The sequence below is a fragment of the Phalacrocorax carbo genome, chromosome 1, assembly GCF_963921805.1.
Source record: "Phalacrocorax carbo chromosome 1, bPhaCar2.1, whole genome shotgun sequence".
In the NCBI taxonomy this organism is placed as follows: Eukaryota; Metazoa; Chordata; class Aves; order Suliformes; family Phalacrocoracidae; genus Phalacrocorax; species Phalacrocorax carbo.
In genome coordinates, this window is record NC_087513.1 from 192,974,552 (window position 1) to 192,994,457 (window position 19,906).

At 44.2% G+C, this 19,906-nt stretch overlaps 1 protein-coding gene across 11 annotated transcripts in view; it reads left to right on the forward strand.

Annotated features, from left to right (window-relative positions):
- STARD13 (StAR related lipid transfer domain containing 13) overlaps positions 1-12,360 on the forward strand; it is a 308,987-nt gene extending 296,627 nt beyond the window's left edge. For all 11 annotated transcript variants that reach the window (XM_064441029.1, XM_064441031.1, XM_064441027.1 and 8 more), the window contains 6 exons: positions 411-618; positions 1,520-1,634; positions 2,410-2,631; positions 4,582-4,799; positions 8,930-9,106; positions 9,464-12,360. In XM_064441029.1, coding sequence (XP_064297099.1) covers positions 411-618; positions 1,520-1,634; positions 2,410-2,631; positions 4,582-4,799; positions 8,930-9,106; positions 9,464-9,581 — 1,058 coding nt within the window. In that variant the 3' untranslated portion in view covers positions 9,582-12,360. The remainder of the gene's footprint in view (positions 1-410; positions 619-1,519; positions 1,635-2,409; positions 2,632-4,581; positions 4,800-8,929; positions 9,107-9,463) is intronic.
- The last annotated feature ends 7,546 nt before the right edge of the window (positions 12,361-19,906 follow it).

The following is a 19,906-nucleotide window of genomic DNA, read 5'->3' on the forward strand; positions in this document are numbered from 1 at the left end:
CTTAGTTGCCTGTTGTTTACCTATGACCTGAAGGGCTGGCAGGTCTTCTCCTTTACGAACTGTCTTTCCAGGGGACAACAGAAACCTGAAAAGTACCATTTAAGGATATGAGTACTGAGCACTACTCTCCCTTCATAAACTTTAAATGAAGTTCAGTCTCTTTCTTGGGGAAGAACCTTTCAAACAAGCAGAGAAATGTCATACACTGGCTAGGCAAGCTGTGCTTGATGGAGGAGCAAATACCAGAGCCCTCCAACAACCAGCTGGTCTTCACCCCTTAGTCCCCTGTCATCTGCCTCTTCAGAAAGCCAATCCCAGAGTTTGAATGCTTGTGCTAACTCTATCTTGTTCCTGGCTCCTTACCTGATCTTACAGTTGAGCCGCCCTGAATGTCCCTTGCTTTTCCTCAGATGTCCCCAAGGAGCAGCGGCTGCAGGCGGTGCAGGCAGCCATCATGCTGATGTCCGATGAGAACCGGGAAGTTTTGCAGACTCTGCTGTGCTTCCTGAGCGATGTCACCTCTGTGGAGGAGAATCAGATGACTCCTATGAACATAGCTGTTTGTCTGGCCCCTTCCCTCTTCCATCTCAATATAGTGAAGAAAGAAAGCTCACCAAGGTAAGTTTCTTCTCAACACTATAAATAGTCATATCCTTAATACAAAATGATGCTTTTCAGTGTTTCTAAAGGTATGCAGGACAAAATTTTCCAAAGCATCTGCTTTCCAGCACACGTTACACAGGGCATGGCTGCAGAGCCAGTAGTACACTTGTACATGCACAGAAAGTGTTTTCACAAGCCCAGCAAGCATTTCTGGCTGGCTGTTGTGAATATGCAGTGCCTACTTTCCATGTGAAATTCTGGTGAGGTACTAGTGAGTTTTGCATAAGTAATGTTGGCTTCTGTAAAGGGAAAGGGCCTGATTTTGCTCTGATTGAAGTCAAAGATTGGCCATGTTTTAAAGGATTTTAATATGTGAATTTCCAGTGAGTGGTTTTTCACTCTATTTTCTGGCTATATTCTGCCACTTGGGAACCTGAGTTTATTTCAGGCTACATGAAGATGACACGTAACATGGTAGGTGTAGACTAAACAGGGCATAGACCCAGCTGAACATTAGTGGTCCCAATTTGATGTCCCTTCTGACATTTTTCCCCCACATCTGGTTCAGAATACATACATGACCAAGAATCTCAGTGTATATAACCAGTGTCTGAGCAAGTGCTTTAAGCAGTAACAACGTAAACCACTGTACATCATGTCTGTTCAAAGTCCATTCCAAAACGCACAACACCTAGTGCAAGACATGCATAACCTTTCCTGCTTTTACCTTTGGCTCAGCAGTATTTTAGGTAAACATTTTTCCTTTAAAAAAGGCCCAACAGTCTAAGCAATCTTTGTGATAAATAAAAACTAAAGATAGACTTTTCTCTCTGGTGTTGCAAACATCCTGCTGCTCCTTGCTTTCATATTAAAAAGATTCAGCTCTTTTTACCTGAAACTCTGAATTCAATTACAGAGTAATACAGAAGAAATATGCAACAGGGAAGCCAGATCAGAAGGACCTCAGTGAAAACCTGGCAGCTACACAGGGACTTGCTCACATGATAATGGAATGCAACAAACTTTTTGAGGTGAGTGAGAGACTCAAACAGCATTATTCATGGCCACATAATGCAGCATCCTTTGAAGTATTTATGTTTATGCTTACATTTTCTGTCTTGTATTAGCTCAGAGATTGATGATGCCTCACTTATTTGTAAACTTGCTCCATCTAAAGTTTATTTACCTCATCTCTTTATGACTGTTCCCCTCTAGCATTCAAAGATGTAACTATTGAAAATGCAGGGTAATTACTCCATGGCAGTTTTCAACACAAATTACTGGATTAGGAAATTTTAGTCTAATTAAAATAAAAATCTTCTCATTTAACATTTCATATTATTATAATGCTTTTAGCACCTCAATTAAAACTTATTCAACTCAAAAAGAAGAGCCAATACACTTTATTTCTGTGTGTCACCCAATAAGGATAAAATTACACAGGGAGATGCAGTCTCCCTGCATCTTTCACTGCAGGTGGTAGAGAGATAATGCTCATATCTCTCTTCCCCAGAAGTACAAGGCGACATTCTGGAGGGCTAGAGGAGCAACACAGGTATCCTGACATACAGTTGGTCAGTCTAATACAGTTCTGCATGAGTAGTGCTATTCTGAGCCATGGACTGTTTCATTATACTACCTTGATTTCTCATCTTGCATAACAAGCAAAGACAGAAATAGGTATCCATTTTACAGATCATAGGCTCATTGCAATTGGATGCTGAATGGTCCATCAGCCATTGCCTTAAGGAAAGGTTTTCAGCAGGAGGTTTTCTCTGTGTGTTTTCCCTCCCTTCTGTGGCACAGATCCCACCCGATATGGTCACCCAGTCCCGAAACTCCTATGTCGATGCAGAAGTACATTCTCCCACCCTGGATGAGCTCGGGAAACAAGTGGATGAGGAAGGAGGGAACTATCAGATGTACCTGGAAAGTCTCATGCAGAATCTCCAGAAGGAAGCAAAAGAGAAATTCAAAGGATGGGTCACGTGTTCCAGTATAGAGAACACAGAACTCGCCTACAAAAAGGTGATTTGGGGAGACATGGAAGAAGCAGTAAAGAAACCAAAGGAAAATATAGCCTAGCAATGGGACACCCTGACTTGTTGCATAGCTAAATACATACCCTTCCGTCTGGTGAAGCAAACAGTATTTTAATACGACTACTAAAAGCAGTTTAAAAAGTAATATAATAGTGATTCAAGTATGAGATTCCAGGAAAAGGCACACAAAGCAAGCTAAGGTCTCCAAAATGAATAAAGTGATAAAGCAAACACCACAAACGGAGGGTGAGCTGAGTTTAAAACAGGTAGCATTACCTGGGTAAGCTCTTTGACGGGGAGACAGGCAAAGTTTCTGACCAGCTCCTGTCTTTTGCCAGCAGTTTGGAGAACACAGTCAGATCACAGGTTTTTAGAAACCCTCTTCAGGCTGCCCACTGCTTTATTTAGCCAGGCCAGCCATATGGCCAGTTTTATGCCAGATCCTCTTGTCCTTGTTTGCAGTGGATTTTTGATATCTGCAACCTTTATCAAAATTTCTGAACTTGTTCCAGGTTCCATCATTTCTGCAGCGAAAGCCAGACCACTGCAGCCAGGAGGAGGGTGCTGCAGGGTCCCTGCAGACAGTGGGGTCCAGGTCTGCTGGAAATGCAATAGCAAAACAGAGGTCTGCAAACCAGCAGTGGCTACCAAGAGGAGGGGGTGGATTAGGGGTGGGTGACTTGAGTAAGCTAGGGGAAGGGCATTGGGAGGAGTGTGGGATCTGGTCAGGGGGTCTTAGGGGCTGGAGGCAGCATTGCCCCTATTTGGGAAGGTGCAACCCATCTGTTAGGACAAAGAAATGAGTTACTGTAGTTTCTAGCCCGCTTCTGTGAGTGACCTCTCCAGGGAGGGACTGCAGGAGGTTGGGGAGGGAGTAACAGGGCTCAGGTGTGAGTAGGATGTGGGAGAAGGGAGGGACTGAATAGGTCTGGCGTCAAGGGTATGTGAGACTACAGAGGGGATTGGGAATCTCTGAGGCTCTAGGGCAGGAGGACAGGGAAACTGAGAGCTTTGGGGAGAGGTAATTGTAACAGCATAAAATAATTTAAGGTGGGAGTTGGGTTTATGGGGACACAATCCTGGGTCTGTGGGAGGTGCTGGAGGTTTCTGGAGCACTAGCACTAGTACGTGAGGATACCAGGGTAGGGAGGGCTTAGAAAAGCAGGGCTTGCAAGATCTAGTACTTACAGTTAACTTGTTTGCTGCCTGAAATATGATGGCCCTAAAACCATGTAGAAATGCTGTATGTGTGGAATTTAGGATATTTGTCTTTTGCATAGCCTAGCACTTTCTGCTTCCCTTACTGCATGCTGTGGAGGTGTAATAAGTAACAGGACCCATGAGCTAGGAAGACTTAGCAAGCTGTTTGTCTGTTCCTTCTTTGAAAGGCATTTTCCCAATACTTCCCTTGCAGCTGTTTTGAGGAGCAAACATCTGTGTAGCTGACCCATAAGCAAATCACCATGTGCTCTGCTCTTCCACTAATTAAGCAGGAGAGTTAATTGTCCCTCAGTCCCAGCTAGTGCATCAGATTGCCCAAGCTTTATTTCAGCCCAGGGTTTTGGTCTCTACTTTCATCTGTTTTTACTTCTACACGCACATGTTCTTCACTACACTTAGGAAGCTTGGCATTGAAAAAGTGTCTGTCACACCAGAAATAATACAACAACTTCACTGGCACTATGGGAACTAGTCCAGATACACAGTGTTATGAGAGCAGAAGTAACGTAGCACTTCAGTTTTCCATCCAGCATTAGTATGCATATGTTTTCACATACAGAAGAACAGTAGCAATAGCAATAATAGGTTAGCAGGGACATATGCATGCTCTTAAGCTAAAGCCAGATACCCATACCAAGGCTGTGTCATCAGTTATCCTCTGCTGAACATCCGCATATAGATCATGGGGTTTGTGTTCTTTGTTACGTTACTCCAGGTTGGGGATGGGAACCCCCTAAGGCTTTGGAAAGCCTCTGTGGAAGTTGAAGCCCCGCCATCAGTTGTCCTGAACCGAGTGCTGAGAGAACGTCACCTCTGGGATGAGGACTTCTTGCAGTGGAAGGTAGTTGAGAACCTCGACAAGCAGACAGAAGTTTACCAGTATGTTTTGAACAGCATGGCTCCTCATCCTGTCCGAGATTTTGTTGTTCTAAGGTAAGCTAGAGGGCAATTCTCCAATACCTTTTCTTCCTACAGTGTGTACAAGGAAGATCTGGTCTTATCTCAGCCTTTGCATCTGTATAATTGTGGTTCGAGAACTCTGCTTCTGGGCAGCAGTGTTGATTTCTCAGACTGAATTTTAATTGTACACTTAGAGCATGCTGACCTTTTCTCTTATGTAATTTGAGCAGCACATACTCCTGAGGCTGTAAATATCATTTCTTCCTTAGAACAGATGTCTGATAATAGCTGCTGTTCGCTCTTAGCTTTGTTTGTTGTCAAAACAGTGCAAATAGAACCCAATTTTTTTTTACACTGCTTTTGCTGTTCTCTGTGGAATGTTTGATGTTTAAGAGCCAAATGTTTAGTAGCGAAGATAGTGATGCTTTTAAGCTAAGGTTGTTATATGGTGTCTATATACATTGTTATTTTAGATTTGCAGTTGGAGTCTTTGTAGACCATGAAACGTTAACCCATAAAAATCCTAGTGTGGAAACGAACAGAAAGAGGCAGTAGATATGTATTCTGACTGTTTTCCAGGGGATGATATCTCTCAAATAAATGTATAGCTGTGTATCAATATTCTAAATTCAGTCCCAGTTCGCCATTGTCTGTCTGCCTGTACAGAACAGACAAAATAAATTTCTTTTATGCACCTTCTGCCTTTGAAGTCCTGGCCCTTTGCTTGCTAGGAGCTATTGTGGAGCTGCTGACATATTTCACTTACAGGGTCAGTCCTACAGTTATTTATTTCAGGATGATTTTGTGCATTCCTGTTCTTGGTCTCTGCTTTCTTTGATTGAAATGATGTGCCAGAGAAATACTAAGCAGTTTTGACAAAGGAAATAGTCTAGTAAGTCAGAATTGTATTAGAGGGAACAAGGATTGAAGGAAAAAGCTGAGCCCTATAAAAAATAATTACAGTAGTACATCCCTTCTATGAACTTCAGTATTCTCTTAGAAAATGATAACATGCAGTTGTTGTTGGTATAAAGGAAGAATTATTGGAACTCTTAGGGGAAGATTTAAAAAATATTTTCTGTATGTTCTTTATAATGTGAAAACACTGGCTCTCCTATTACTCTATTTCCTTTGCCTTCCCACAGTATACTGGGCTAAATTAATTATTTTATTATTAATTTTCTTATATAATATTATTGACTTAAACCAGTGATAAATTTGGCCTTCCACGTAGCACCAAGAAGATTGGCTGGGAGCGGTGGGGAGGTTTTGATGACCATAATTCTCTCCTCTTATTTGCCACTTAGTTCACTATTAGGTTTCATGGTGTTTTATGTTCTTTAAAGACCCACTGTGCAGCCACATCAGTTAAAGAAAAATCTTGCCATCGAGTTCTCATTCCTTTCACTAACCCGGGCAGAATGACCCCCAAGGACTGAAATACATATCATAAAACTGAGTCCTGGTGGGTTTTTAAGGGCTGAAAACAACCGTCAGGCAGATCTTGTCAGATTCTGTTTTTTATCTCTTTTGATTTATATCATTAAGTCTAGAGCAAGGTTAGCCAGCATTACTGCAGTCAGTTTGATACCTTATGATTGGTGGGAAGTGAACAGTGAAATTGTAATTCACCTCTGGAGACATGAATTAATATATTTATATATTTTAGTAGATGGCAATTTTTCCCTTCCCAGTCAAACTTCTGGCTGTGAAAGGATAAACTTTGTTGTTCTCTCTCTCTTTTTTTTTTTCAATTTGAAAGTCATAACAAGGGGATTAGGCTCCCTTGAGAAGACTCTAATGGTAACAGAATAGGGGTGATGTTTCATATGCCTGGGATCTGACGCAGCTCTCAGCTGCCCTGCACAGGCATCACTTTTCATTAAAGATTCCTCAAGTGTTTAATGTTCATTAGGTATCACAGCATCTCTGTGAGTGAGGTGTCATGTCCAGTTTTACTACTGCAAGATTTAGAGAGGTACAGAAACTGGCTTAAACTGTGTAACTGGGAATAGGAATCATAAATCTTCTGCAATCTCTGGGATACATAGTTTTCCACTTCACAAATGGCCCAAGTAAGTGCCACGTAGTTACCAATGTGATATAGTCACATCTAAGCACTGTGCAGGCATTCACAGTTGATGGTTCAGCATTTTACAGTAATCTGAGGTGTGATTTCCTACTCCCCATGTGTTTCATCTGCCACGATAGCTCATAATTTTTATTCATGCACAGCACATGTAAAACCTTCTGAAGTCAGTATCTTCCTGCATTGTCTTGAACAGTTCAATTTCATATAAGGAAAATGCAGAATGTTAAAATTATCTGCTGAAGTCCAAACTTCAACAGTCCTTGAAAGCAGCTTACTTGCTAAAACATGATACTTCCCAAGGTAGCATAATCCCTGCTTCAGACAGTCCATGGCAAGATGATGCACATTACACAGCATAGTGGAAACTTCTCATTTCTTCCTACAGCACAGGGAAGAGCATGGGCCTATCCTTTGAGATTCAAGGCCAGTGAGAAAGATGTGAGACACCAGAATATGTAGAGAATGCTTACAGAACAAGAAAAAAAAATGTTAAGTATTAAAGTCTAGGTCTCCTGAACCTGCTGGAAAACTTCTGCAGCATGCCAGAGAGGCTAGCAACTTGGCTATGAAGTGACTGACAGAGCTCAAAATAAAAACACATCTTAACAGGTCAGCCCAAAACCTGACTGCTTGTGAAAAGAAACACGTGGATAATAAGAAACCAACTACCTGTCATTGGCTAGCTGACATATATGGTGACATGGTCTTGAAATGTCACTGTTACATTACTTTTCCCAGGTAAAATTTACTCCATAGTTGTGTAACAGTGGTGAGACAGAATGTTGGGAGAACATGATCGTGTTAGCAGAGGCTGCAAAAAGCCTGTTGGTTCTCGCTATGTGGCACTGGAAAGGAGGAGGAGAAGACATGTCTTTTTTTCAGAGTGACAGTGAGGAGGAAGGAAGCAAACGGATGAGCAATGCCTTTGTGGGTGCCTGGTTGACCAGTCCTTCTAGGATAGTTTGCGAGGATGTTTGTTCAAATGTTTGCTTGGTAGCAAACCAAAGTCTACCTAAAGAAAGGGAGTCTTAACTTCACTATCATTCCTAAATGAGTAAACATGAAGTCCTAGCCTTTGGCTATTTCAACAAATGAACCATGTAAGACTCTACTTTGCCATTGCTACTTGGAGTGTGTGGTGGCAAATGACCATCATGTGATTGCCACCAGCCACCTGAGGAGACTTTCCTCAGCTGCTGTGTGTCAGTGGATATAAGCAGCAGAACATCCTGGTAAAATGTGCTGCATTTATACTTATTGCCAAGAGTATTGTACATTAATGTCATTGATTAAAGAAATTCTTGTCATGAAAGGACACTTTTTTAAAATTCAGATGCACTTGAAACCTGTTCTTGGAGTTTCAGCAGTCATTGTGGGTAGTAGTGAGGATTTCTGCTGGGCTAAACTGTATTTGTTGCACTGTAAATCTGCATGTGTGCAATCCAACACTTCAGCCTTTGTTGGATGGCTTTTGCTCACTCTGTGTCCTTTCCAAAACTTCTGTCTATCTGCAAAAGGCTGTATCATGCCCTGTAACACATGATGGTTATAAAGTGCTCATATGGAGAAGCAAAACTTCTCCACCTGGAGCCTGCAGCCTGACATCATGGTCAGACTCCCAACTGGGGTGGGGGGACAACAGTAGCATCAGGTGGATATTGTCCTTCAGGAAAATAATGTACATACCATCGATTGCAAGATCTTTCTCTGAGTCATTTCAGAAGGTGGGAGTTTTGGGGGTTGATTTGTCTCCTCATATACCAATGTATCCCCAAACCTCTAAGCAGTTCGTATCAAAATTCTGGTACCCACTGTTAAAATTAATACATTTGCAGGAGAGAATCCAGCTCTAAAATCTGAGCTTGATACATTTCTGTGGCTTGTTTTGAGCAACAGTGGCAACAAATGTGGAACACAAAACCCCTCCAGGAACTCCTATGACAGTCCAGTGGCATTGCAGGCAACACCAAGAACAGGCAGACAAGCAAACGGTGACTTTAATTCAGGTCCTTAATCGTGTGCCCAAATGTTTCGTTTCTGAAGTGATTCCATCTTGAATGTGTCGCTGCAGGACATGGAGGACCGATTTGCCAAAGGGGATGTGCATGCTGGTTGCCATCTCTGTGGAGCATGAAGAGGCTCCTCTTATGGGAGCTGTGCGAGCCATCGTGATGGACTCTCAGTACTTGATAGAGCCATGTGGTTCAGGAAAAGCCAGGCTTACCCATATCTGCAGAATTGATCTAAAGTAAGTATCCCACCTGCAAAAAGCAGGTGTCTATTCAGCAGGGCAAAACCCTCCAGCTCAGGGAAGGAGGAGGTGTTTGGAACAGAGGATGTGGTCAAGGTAGTTTTGCTGCACTTTTTTCTGTCCACCAAGCTAATTTCTCTGCTCAGCATCTACCACTGTTATATGATCATAGAAATAAAATCTGCTTATTTGATTACTGCAAGGGAGAGCTTCAGAGCACTTACAGTGACAAGTATTTGAAGTCATGACCACCACCATGGGCAGCAGGGAGTAGGAAGCATAGCAAGCCCGTTCCTGCGGGGCATATTTCTTGAGTGTTTGAGTTTCTTAATAATTGTCTCTCCATTTCTTCAGAGGACATTCCCCAGAGTGGTACAACAAAGGCTTTGGACATCTGTGTGCTGCAGAAGTTGCCAGGATCAGAAACTCATTTCAGCCTCTGATTGCCGAGGGACCAGAAACAAAAATCTGAGGAAGTGTTCCTGGGAGCGTGTGAGCGTAAATCAGGGTCTGGCAGGGAACAGGAAGGCTGAAAGCAAAGGTCATATTTAAGCTACAGAAGTCTGACCAGACCTGGGTCTGTACAAAGGTGAAACAGAAAGTTTATAGGAAAGTTCTTTTATTCTGGAGACTTACCTCCCCCCCACCACACCCCTTCTGTATTAATGTCAGTTACTGAAGTAAACGTTTCTTCAGAGAGCTTTTATCATTATTACTTTTAAATCAGTCTATTACTTGTGTGTTACATAACTCTGGTATTTAAAGGCTTCTAAGAAGCATATTTTAATTGTAAATAAATCATGTACAGTATGTATATATTTATATTATATCTATATATATGTATATGTATAAATTAATTATTTTGTATATAACTCCGTGCAAATCACTTGCATCAGTTGGACCTTAAATGAATCTGTCATTTGTTTCCTAGTGTGTCACTGCTACATAAGCTGTGTTTGCTATTATCACAGGGCTACCGGGCATAATCCATGTGATAACAGAAATGCCTGTTCTCAAATATGTTTCGTGTTTGTGTATGCTGTGAGAAGGTACCTAGAAATAGATGTAGGAAGAATTAGAAGAACTAAGGAGGAAGGAGGTTACTGTACGTTTAAAAATAATGAGGAGTGGATCAGTTTCACCAAATAAAATACATCGAAATGTAACTGAGAGAGACATTTTGAAGGCCATTTATATTCAGCTGCAGAAAGTTTGTGACTGTTAGTACAAGGTGTTGAAGACTTACCTATTGCCTTAATTAATGGTATATCTACCACTAGAGAACCTCAATATGTGCAGCATTCAAAGTAACTGCTCATTCTTGGAGAGAACAAGATAACGCTATGTGTACTGAAGTGTCTGAAATCAGACTGGTAAGTTATTAAGCTGTAAAATTTTTTTTTAGCATTTTGTCTAGGTTCTGAGTGTTTCTGTGTGGTTCTTTCCTTCTCCCATAGAGATGGCTAATTGTTACGAAACTCCAAAGCAGATTTTCTACGTCCAGTGGACACAAAGATGTGCAGATGAATATCACACCTTTTAATATTCTTACTATACAAATAACTAAACTTATTTTTAAGCTTTAAACACATCTTGGAGATTTAAAAGACTAAATGCGGACTATGCTTGGAAAGATTGCTTTTATAGTAACAGCAAGCATTTTCATATCATATTGCACTGATCTGCATGATCCTGCCTCCAAAGGCATTGGTGGGAGTGGGATTAGCCCCTGACTATGAGGAGTAGGAGCCGTTTAAGCCTATTATATAATTTCATTTTCAGGGACCTATTATTTTGCTAATGGAGGAGTGCTTTAAAATTAATAATAATAATTTGTTGACTTTACCTTTGAGGCAGGGTTCCATTTTGTTTTTAACTAACCTAAGACCAAAAATGGTATTAGATCTATGATTCAATAAGACTGTCCAAGGCTGTTAATACTGTTCTTCATTAATCGCATTTGTTCACTTTGACTTTATTTATTGCTGCATAAACCAGCTGAGTCATTCATAGCCAGTGTTTTAGCTCAGTCCTTCCAACAAAATCCACTAAGATTTAGCGTAAGGTCAATTAAACAGGATACATTTTCTACATGAAGCTACAGTTTTGTGCCCTGATTCAGTAAACAGGGAAGTCTCTTCAAAGTCCGTGCTTTGAATCTGCCCCAGGTACGGGGGCTGTAGGGTGGACAATGTGCAGTCCTCGCTTGCTGCTAGAGCACGACCCCATGTGCCATCGTGCACACGCATAAGGGCTGTGCTGGTGGGGGACTGCACTGCAATTCGAGGAAGCGAGGCGGTGGGAGCTCGGGGTGGACAGGGGCAGGGTGACCCAGCGTGGTGTCCCCATGGAGCAGCAGGATGCCAAAAAAGTCGCTGTCATCTTCCTCCATGACCTGTCTCGCTCACATTTTGTTGTACAACTCATAGGATCAAGGAGGTTGGCTGCCCACAGGCTCCTGCCTTGAGTTTATGGCCAACTATTGTTTGTTTTTTAAGTCTTAATGCCGGGAGAGCACTCACACCCTTATGTGGCTGTGTTGAGGTCTGGCAGTCACCAGCCAGCTGCAGGGCACCGCCACTGCCCGTGTCCAGCCTTCCTGGGAGCAAGCGGTGGCTCGCAAGCTGGCAGGGCGAGGCCAGTCCCCTGGTTCCAGCAGGACTGCCATCCCAGAAAGCAGCACCTCCTCCCCACATGCCTGTAGCCATGGCAGCAGGTTTTGTGCCGGCTCTTTTCCAAAACACAAGCAATTAGAGCACCACTTCTACATTAGTCTGCATAAATTAATACAATAGTGCCTCAGTATTAATGGATGCAGAATTTCTGGCCCTGGGAATGGCAGTTATCTGACAGTAAATAATTTCTTAAGGAAATGAAGGGAAAACATGGACAGTGGCTTTATCCTGTCTGACAAGTTATTCCTCAGCTGGAAGGGGCCCTGTGCCACCTGCTGCAGTTACCAAGGTAGGGTTGTCCTCCTACCCTTGCAGAAGGTCTGTCATGTGCTTCTGGCATCTCTAAGCCATGTATCAATGAAATAAGATTTCTTTAAAATGCACATTATGCCATGTCTACCATTCAGCTACCACAGTATTTTGTATTGTTACATTGCCATTGAGAATACATTATAACTGCATTTTTAAATGTTATACTCATATCAATACCTCATATTTTTACCTCATCTGTTGGTATCAGTCATTAGTTGTAAATAAATAATTGCAGAGTTGAATAAATTTGCATATACTAAAGAATCATGTTTTCTTTGTGCGCTTATTTCACCCATCGGCACAGGAAACACAGTACAGTTAAGGACTTTATTGCAACCTGCTGTACACTAAACTGTTCTGATATGGTACTTCAGTAACGATTTTAGGCTCAAAATGATGTTGTTGTCCATTATACTTATCTGATAGTGTACTTAAGTATACAAGAGCTTCATGGCAAAGGCTATGTTTTCCAAAGAAGCCATTAAGCTAGGATGGCTGGATTAAGAAAGGTAAACTCAGGTCTTCAACAGTGTTTAGGCCCTTGACTCCCACTGAATTCAACCATGTTTCTGCATCTATGTTCTTGACGGTAATCTAAGTCTAGGTTTGTAAGTGACTGGAGCTGGGGTGCTGAATGTTGGGTTCACGTTATCAGACTTCAGCCATCTCAAATCCCTCAAGCTATTGCAACAGAGAAAAAGATGCAACAGCAGGATAGTGATTTCTGTGGTTTGTCTTACACATATCTACAGATGGAATAAATGTCCTTTTGGATAGGCCTATCTCTTTCCAATTCTCTTCAATTATCAAAAGAAACAGAGGCTCTGAAACAGGATGCTGAGCACGGAGTCAGCTATGAGAGGCCATCTAGGAGAGGATAAGCCTTTATATCACACTATTCAGGGAAAGCTCAGTATTAATCTTTGGACTGAAAGGAAGCACTTTTCTCCAGTTCTCTGCCATGGCAGATGGTCAGCTGTGTAAGTCCATCCTTTCTTGCAAAAAAAATATAGTATGTGATGTGCTCCCATTCCTGTCTCCCCCTCCAAACCACCTGCAGCCACGTCAGGGCAAACAGACTGTCTTACCCCTAACAGCACTGATGTTTCAGCTCCTTGTATGTGCAGTCTTTATAATGTTGAATTCCTGGGCATGCATCCTCTTTACAATGCCTTTCAGGAGTCACCAGCAAGGCATCCCTCTGATTCAGTTGCTCTACAGAATTGGCGTGAGCCCAGGAGGAGCGTGGCATGCCTAAGAGATGGTAGGTGGTTGCTAGATGAGTGCACAGGCTGAACATACTGAAATGTCTGTGAGATGAAAATACTGGAAGAAATATCCAGAAGACTGCTGGAGCCTGCAAATCAAATAGGAGAGGACAAAAACGGGTACTGCAGCTCCAGCCCAATAGTGACATGGAAGAGCTGGGGAGCGAACACAGACCTTGCCAGACAGAAAGCACCACTTAAATGGCATGACCCACCCACTCACAGTCCCTTGGGGATTTAGCATGGGCATGTCGTGCTGTCCTTGCCAGATGTGTATCAGTCACAGCTGCAGAAGGACTTCACGTGAATGGGTGCTAGGCCAGGCAGATCATGTGGTTACAACTACAGTTGCACATCATGGTGTGCCAGGACCAGGAACATGGGGCATCAAACCCCAGATTCAGAACAAGGTGGTTGTTTGGACTTTGCTAATATGTACAATTTAAATTGAGGGTTACCCTCAACTTCATGGGTCACTCAGCTATACTATGTAGAAAGCCAACATTTTCCCCCAAAGCAGCAATGGATGCTGAGCAGGTCCCACCTAGCACTGTGAGACTATAGGCTGTCCTGCTTCAGTGTGCAAGAAACTCAGGTCAGCAAACACATGGGTACATGGAACTCAAGGGCTAACACGGAACAGAACAGTGGGTCTGGGTTAATGAGTAAGCGACAGGGAAAATATTACGACACTGCAAACAACTATTTGCCTGTCTTTTATAGGCTTATGTTGGGGAGGCCTCACACACTCCCAGATACCTTTCCTAATCCATAACAGGACCCGGACACCAGAGATTATATGCCCCTGATGAAGCTTAGCATCTCTTGTAGAAAAAGTAACCTGGACCCTTATCCTCTTCTGTCCCTTTGACTCTGAAACTAGGATCTCTATCCCGCTACCTTACTACTGACCTCCCACAGGCAGCTATTTTCTACTGCTCTCTTGCGCTGTCTAAGCCCAGCATGCCCTGTTCCCCACTCAGTCCTGGCATGCTCAGCTGCAGGCTGGGCTCCACCTGTGCCCCGCTCGCCCAGCCCAGGCTGCACAGGAGGGCATAGGGTTCGGCCTTCAGGGTTTGGCCTTCAGATCATGGCTGAGCAGTCAATGGTTCCAGCCCCCACTGCAACAGCAGGGAGTCAGGCATTGCCAGCCTGCCAGGGCCCAAGTCTGGAAATGTCCCATGCCCCACACCAGGGACAAAACTCCAGGGTGAGGCGAGACAGTTTCTGCTGCTCTCCTCCAAGGAGGCAGGAAGGCAAGAGCAGGAAAATAGCCACGAGCCTGTACCACTGCACAGGTGCTCCTCAGCCCCACTGCAAGGACAAGTCGGGGCTTTCGATCTTCTCCTGGGGGTGTGTGTCTGGTGAGACGGGGAGGCTGAAGGTGGGCTTCGTTTGTATGCAGTGAACTGCTCTTTACCTTGAGCAGAGACTTGAACCGCAGCCTACAGTTCATTGTCAGCAGTCTGTGAGGAGACAGGATAGTGTCCTGCATGTGACTGACTGCTCTTTAACGAGAAAATACCTCGTTCTGTGGCAAAAGTTTCTGCTCTTGGCCAGAGCAGCTGCATGGCGCTCTGCTGGCAGCCAGCTAGAGGGTTACAGATTATTTCTTAATCAAGATACTAACTGCTGCAAAAGGGCACAAGGGAAACTCAGCCTAAAACTGCAGGCTCTGCTCTTTATCTTTCACCTGCTCATCGCGGCGCTGAGACTGGCACATGGCTGAAACACAGAGCCAGCACTTGCTACAGTGAGGATTTGCAACAGCTTGCAATTTATGGGAGCAAATTAGCCACAGGGCCATCTGTCCCTCCCCAGACCTCTCCTGGCCCACTCCTTGCTGGAACGACTCCTTTTCCTTGCGAGGATACATATCAAATTACTTTTTTTTTTTTGTTTTGTTTTAATGAAATAAACGTGGGAACCGCAGGTGGCAGAGCAGATGACAGTAACCCTCTCAGCAGCATCTGCTGGCCAGCAGCGCCCCGCCACGCGTGCAGGACAGATGCTAGCTGGGTGCCTGCATGCAGCCTGACCCCAAACCCAAGCGGGTCATCAGCCCAGGGTCTGCCAGCCCGCTCAGCCACCCCACCAACTCCAGCCTGGCTTGGGCTTCACAGCAGTAGGATCAGAAGCGCCACAGCTGGTCTGGCTTGACCACAAACAGTGAGGCCTTTTCTTCCCTCCAGAATCTTTCAGTTTAGGGACTTGCCATGGGGCCAGCTGACCCCATGGCACCAAACACGCATCCGTGTGCCACACTGCTGGCTGTCGCTAACCAGTTCAAGTGACAAGCCCACCATGGCTGTAAGAGCAGACCACCCTGAGCGCACCACTGTGCTGGTGTTTTGCTCGCTGTTGGCCTGCTCCTAAGGAAGTCAGAACTGGGACTATAAAGTGCAGATTTTAGCTCTTTACGCTGGATTTCTCTTTCCCTGAAGAGTCACATCCCTTTCCTCCTGGCCCAGGGAGGAGGGATCATGCCAGCCCCTTCCCCAACCTCATAACATTGGGCTCAACACACATTTATGGCTTTGCAAAACAGGTAAAAAAAACTATTCAGGGAAAACTTCCTATTCTTCAGTGGCTGTATTTGGGGATCCCTGGTGAGCAATAGGGCTGTTGGTGAAGAAGGATGAGCCCTGCTGCTGCAGGTGCACAGTCACAGCATTAGCAGCAATGCCCACACACGGAGCACATCAACAGCTCCCTCCTGGGGCCGTAGGACAGTGAGACAACCATTTCAGAGCTGCCTTTTGGCAGGCCACTTTTCCCACTTCACACAAGGTTTCAGAGCCCGAGCCAGGCTGCCCACCAGCACAGTGCCAGTGCAGACCCAGACCCGCCAGTGGTGAACCCACCCCAACATGAAGTGAGCCACCACATGTGTTTTAGTCACATACCCTTCCCAAACACCTAGACCAAACACCCCATCCACAAACATCACTTTGAATGGGGTTTACTGCCTGGCCATGCTGATGCCCAACCATGGCCTTATGTCTTTTTGGGCTGTGGTTATCATCTGGTTGTCTTGTGTGGGTCTCTCCGCACTCAAAGAGGTGCTGGGACACTTGTAAATAGCTGAGCAGTGACATTCATCTCACTGCTGAAACCACTGGGGTAGCGACAGAAAAGTTTGTGGTTATTATCAATGCAAATAAACATAATGGTTGCAAATAATGAAAAATTAAATGGGTATCACTAGTCTAAGCCAAAATGTTACAATATGGCCTCCTTGGCCTCCCAGCATTTCTTGCCTTGGGCAACCTTTTTCAGCAATCACTGGTATTTATCAGAAAAGAGATACTGTTATTGCATTTGGATTTTTCAAATAATTGAGTAATTTAATCTTTTAAGTGCCTCTGAGATCACTTGCTGTAATTAAAGACAGAAGATGAATGACTGAAGTACGAAAGCACTGGGGGACTGTAAAAAGGAATGTGTCCTTGACTGTGTCTCCTGTGCACTTATATAATGATTATCCCACATTAATATGACCAAACAGATAAAAGAAGAAAATAATAAGAGCTTGGTTGCATTATTTTTCTTCCAGCCCAGTAATAATATATCACCAGCTGGAGGAATGTGCCTGTGAATACCAAGCAGAAGCAACCATGTGCTGCCGAGTGCAGGACCCCGCCGGCTCCTGCTGCGAGGTGCAAGGAAAGGCAATATCCGCTCCTAGATCCCACAGCACTGTGGCAGATAAATGAGTTACAAATGTGTATAAAATTCACAAACTTCCATCAGAAGTGGACGTAAAGGCTCAGCTAGCGCTGGGAGAGATGACTGCAACACTGGCAGCTTTCTTTATGAGCATTTATTTTCTCAGCTTTTGGAAATAAGACCCATTCAATCCTAGTGGAGGGAGGAAGGCAGAACAGTTCCTGCGAAGTAATAACAAAAAATTAACAAAAAATCTGTAAGGCCTGTAAACAGTATTTCGTCTTCTAAATAAACTCTGTGCCCTGGCATACCTATGTCAGACCTTGGTATTTAGCTCCCCATTTCATAGCCCAAAAGTAAATAAATACCTGCCTGACGAGGGAGGAGGAGGTAGTGAGAGAGCTGGAGCTGTCCCTGCTCCATTCTTCCCGCAGCACTAAGCCCCTGGATCACGCCTGTCCCAGGCTGGAGGATCACGCCTGTCCCAGGCTGGAGGAGCAGCAGCCTTGCTCCCCTCGGGGCACCCTTTGGGCTGACCAGGGAGGCTGCAGGCTGTCGGGAAGTGCTCCTCTCCTGCTTGCTCCCCTCCCTTTCCCGGCAGGGCATCGAATGGCCTCCAGCTCAACTGCGCTATTGCCAGACTACAAAACTTTGTCACCTCATAAAACTTTACGGCACAGGTAGTTTATACTATTACACCTCTTGAACTAAACACTCAGCCAATTCGCAGTTCCCTCCAGCGAGAGGAAAAACAGACTCCCTGGGTCAGGTGTTGTGTTTGTGCAGCCCTGCTGGTTTACAGCACTGCCAAAAGCATGTTAAAGAGCCCTGAGCGCAGAAGGTGGCACTGCAACATCCAGCATGTTGCTGAGAGCCAAGCCACAATTTCAGCCAGCATCCTACTGGGATGTTCTGCTTTTCCTCTGGACCCCACCCCACATCCCAAGGCGCCTGGGGCTCGGCACTGCTCCGGCTGGGACGTGCACCCCAGTAGGGCACAGCCCCAGGGTGAAGATCCAGCTTGGAAGCTCCTCTTGCTCCTCGGAGCTAAACAGGTGGGACTGAGAAGGTGCTCCCTGGGCCCTTTGCTTCCCTTCAAATACTGATGCCATAAAAGAAATCAGTAAGAAGTACATTATACATCCCAGGCTAGGGGGAAGAGTTAAAACTCATGCCTTCCTGCCAAAACAAACCCCAAAGTCTTGTGTGTTACTCTCTTACTAAGGAAGAAACTCTTGCCACTAATAGAAAAGAACAAAAGTAGAAACTAATCCAACTTGATGTGAATTTGCAGTCTTTAGAAAACATCACCACTGCCACTCCTACTGCTTTGCTCAATGTGCCGGTGACAGTGACCACCTCTCTTGCATCTCAGGCCCCGCCTCAGGCCAGAAACACATTTGGATGAGCTCCGAAGGGTTGGGACTGGGTAACAACATTTCGCCATGTTGTCTTGGAAGTAATGCTTGCAACAAGGAGGCGGCTTTTGACAGTAAAATTCATCATGTAGGAGGTATGTCTATTAAGGGACAAATACGATGGAGGTAGGAAGTTTACAGATTAGATCCTTTTTCCAAATTTTATTTTTTTAACAAGGATGGGCCCCATGGCCCATCCCCACACCAGGGTACTGTTTGCTCAGCTCCCAGGGTGAGGTACTCATGCAGCCACTTGTGCCTGTGGCTTTTCTGCCCTGCTTTGGTTAGCATTTTCCCTGGCTTCTCTTTGCCTTCCTGGCCCTTTTGCCACTCCTTCACAAATACACACACAAAGAATCACAAAACAATAGCCAGCAAAATGTCAGCACCCACAAATGTCTTGGCTGTAGGCTGCTGCTATTTCAACTTTCTGGTTTCTTAACTATCTTAATTTTCTCAGAACCATTTGACAGAGAGTGGTGTTTCTGTTCAACTCCAGAATAAAAGCCTCTGATATGTTGGACCCTGCCACTTTCACTTCACCTCGTTATTCTGGTTTTTTTCGGTCTCTTAAAAAGGGTGGACTTAATGAGCCAGGACCAGCCACAGCCTTGTGACGGCTGGCAAAGAGTGGTTCAGCAGTCCTCGAGTGGCACATCAAAGACGGGAAGAGCTTTCTTTCCCCTGTCTTTTCCTCGCTTCCTCTTCTCAGCATTGCATGAGTGAAGAAGGAACAAGCCTGAACTTTCTCAGCTGGAGCTGAAATCTAGCACCTAGCTCTGACTTCCTCGCCTTGAATAAGGGCGTTTTTCACCTAAGGGTTTTTTGTAAGCAGAATGAACAGAACAAGCTCTCTAAATGACCCAAAAGCAAATTAATACAATGCAGGGAGAAAAGTGAAGGGCAAGTTGTGTGTTTAAACACGCTGACACTTGTGTGGCCGCTGTCCCGTTCATTAGTCTTTTCCCTTCTTCCTTTAACACTGACATGTACTTTTGTTAGGATGTTTTAATAAGGATGCCACAAACTGACTGCTTCGTGCCACAGCTATGCTGACAAAATCCTTGAAGCCTGTGAGTAACTCTACTGGAATAGAAGAGTTGTCACATTTACTGCAGTGTTACTATGGAATAAGCTATTGCAACAAAACACTCTTATATTGGTATGGTTACTTCCACGGGCTTTTTAAATGGCAATAGTCACTCTAAAAAAAAACCAACCCAACAAAAAAATCAAAGAACCAAAACGCCTCCCAAGTCTGTTGGAAAAAGCTCTGTTTAGACAGAGGCCCCAGCAATCTCCAACAAAAGTTGCAGTTATTTATGTGGCATTGGAAAAACAAACCACAGCACAAACTCCTTGCAGAGTTATCGTAACAGCCTCGGCTAAGGTACTCTGTACTTCATGTTGCAAACAGAGAAACTGGACAGATTAAACAGTAAGAACATGTTACAA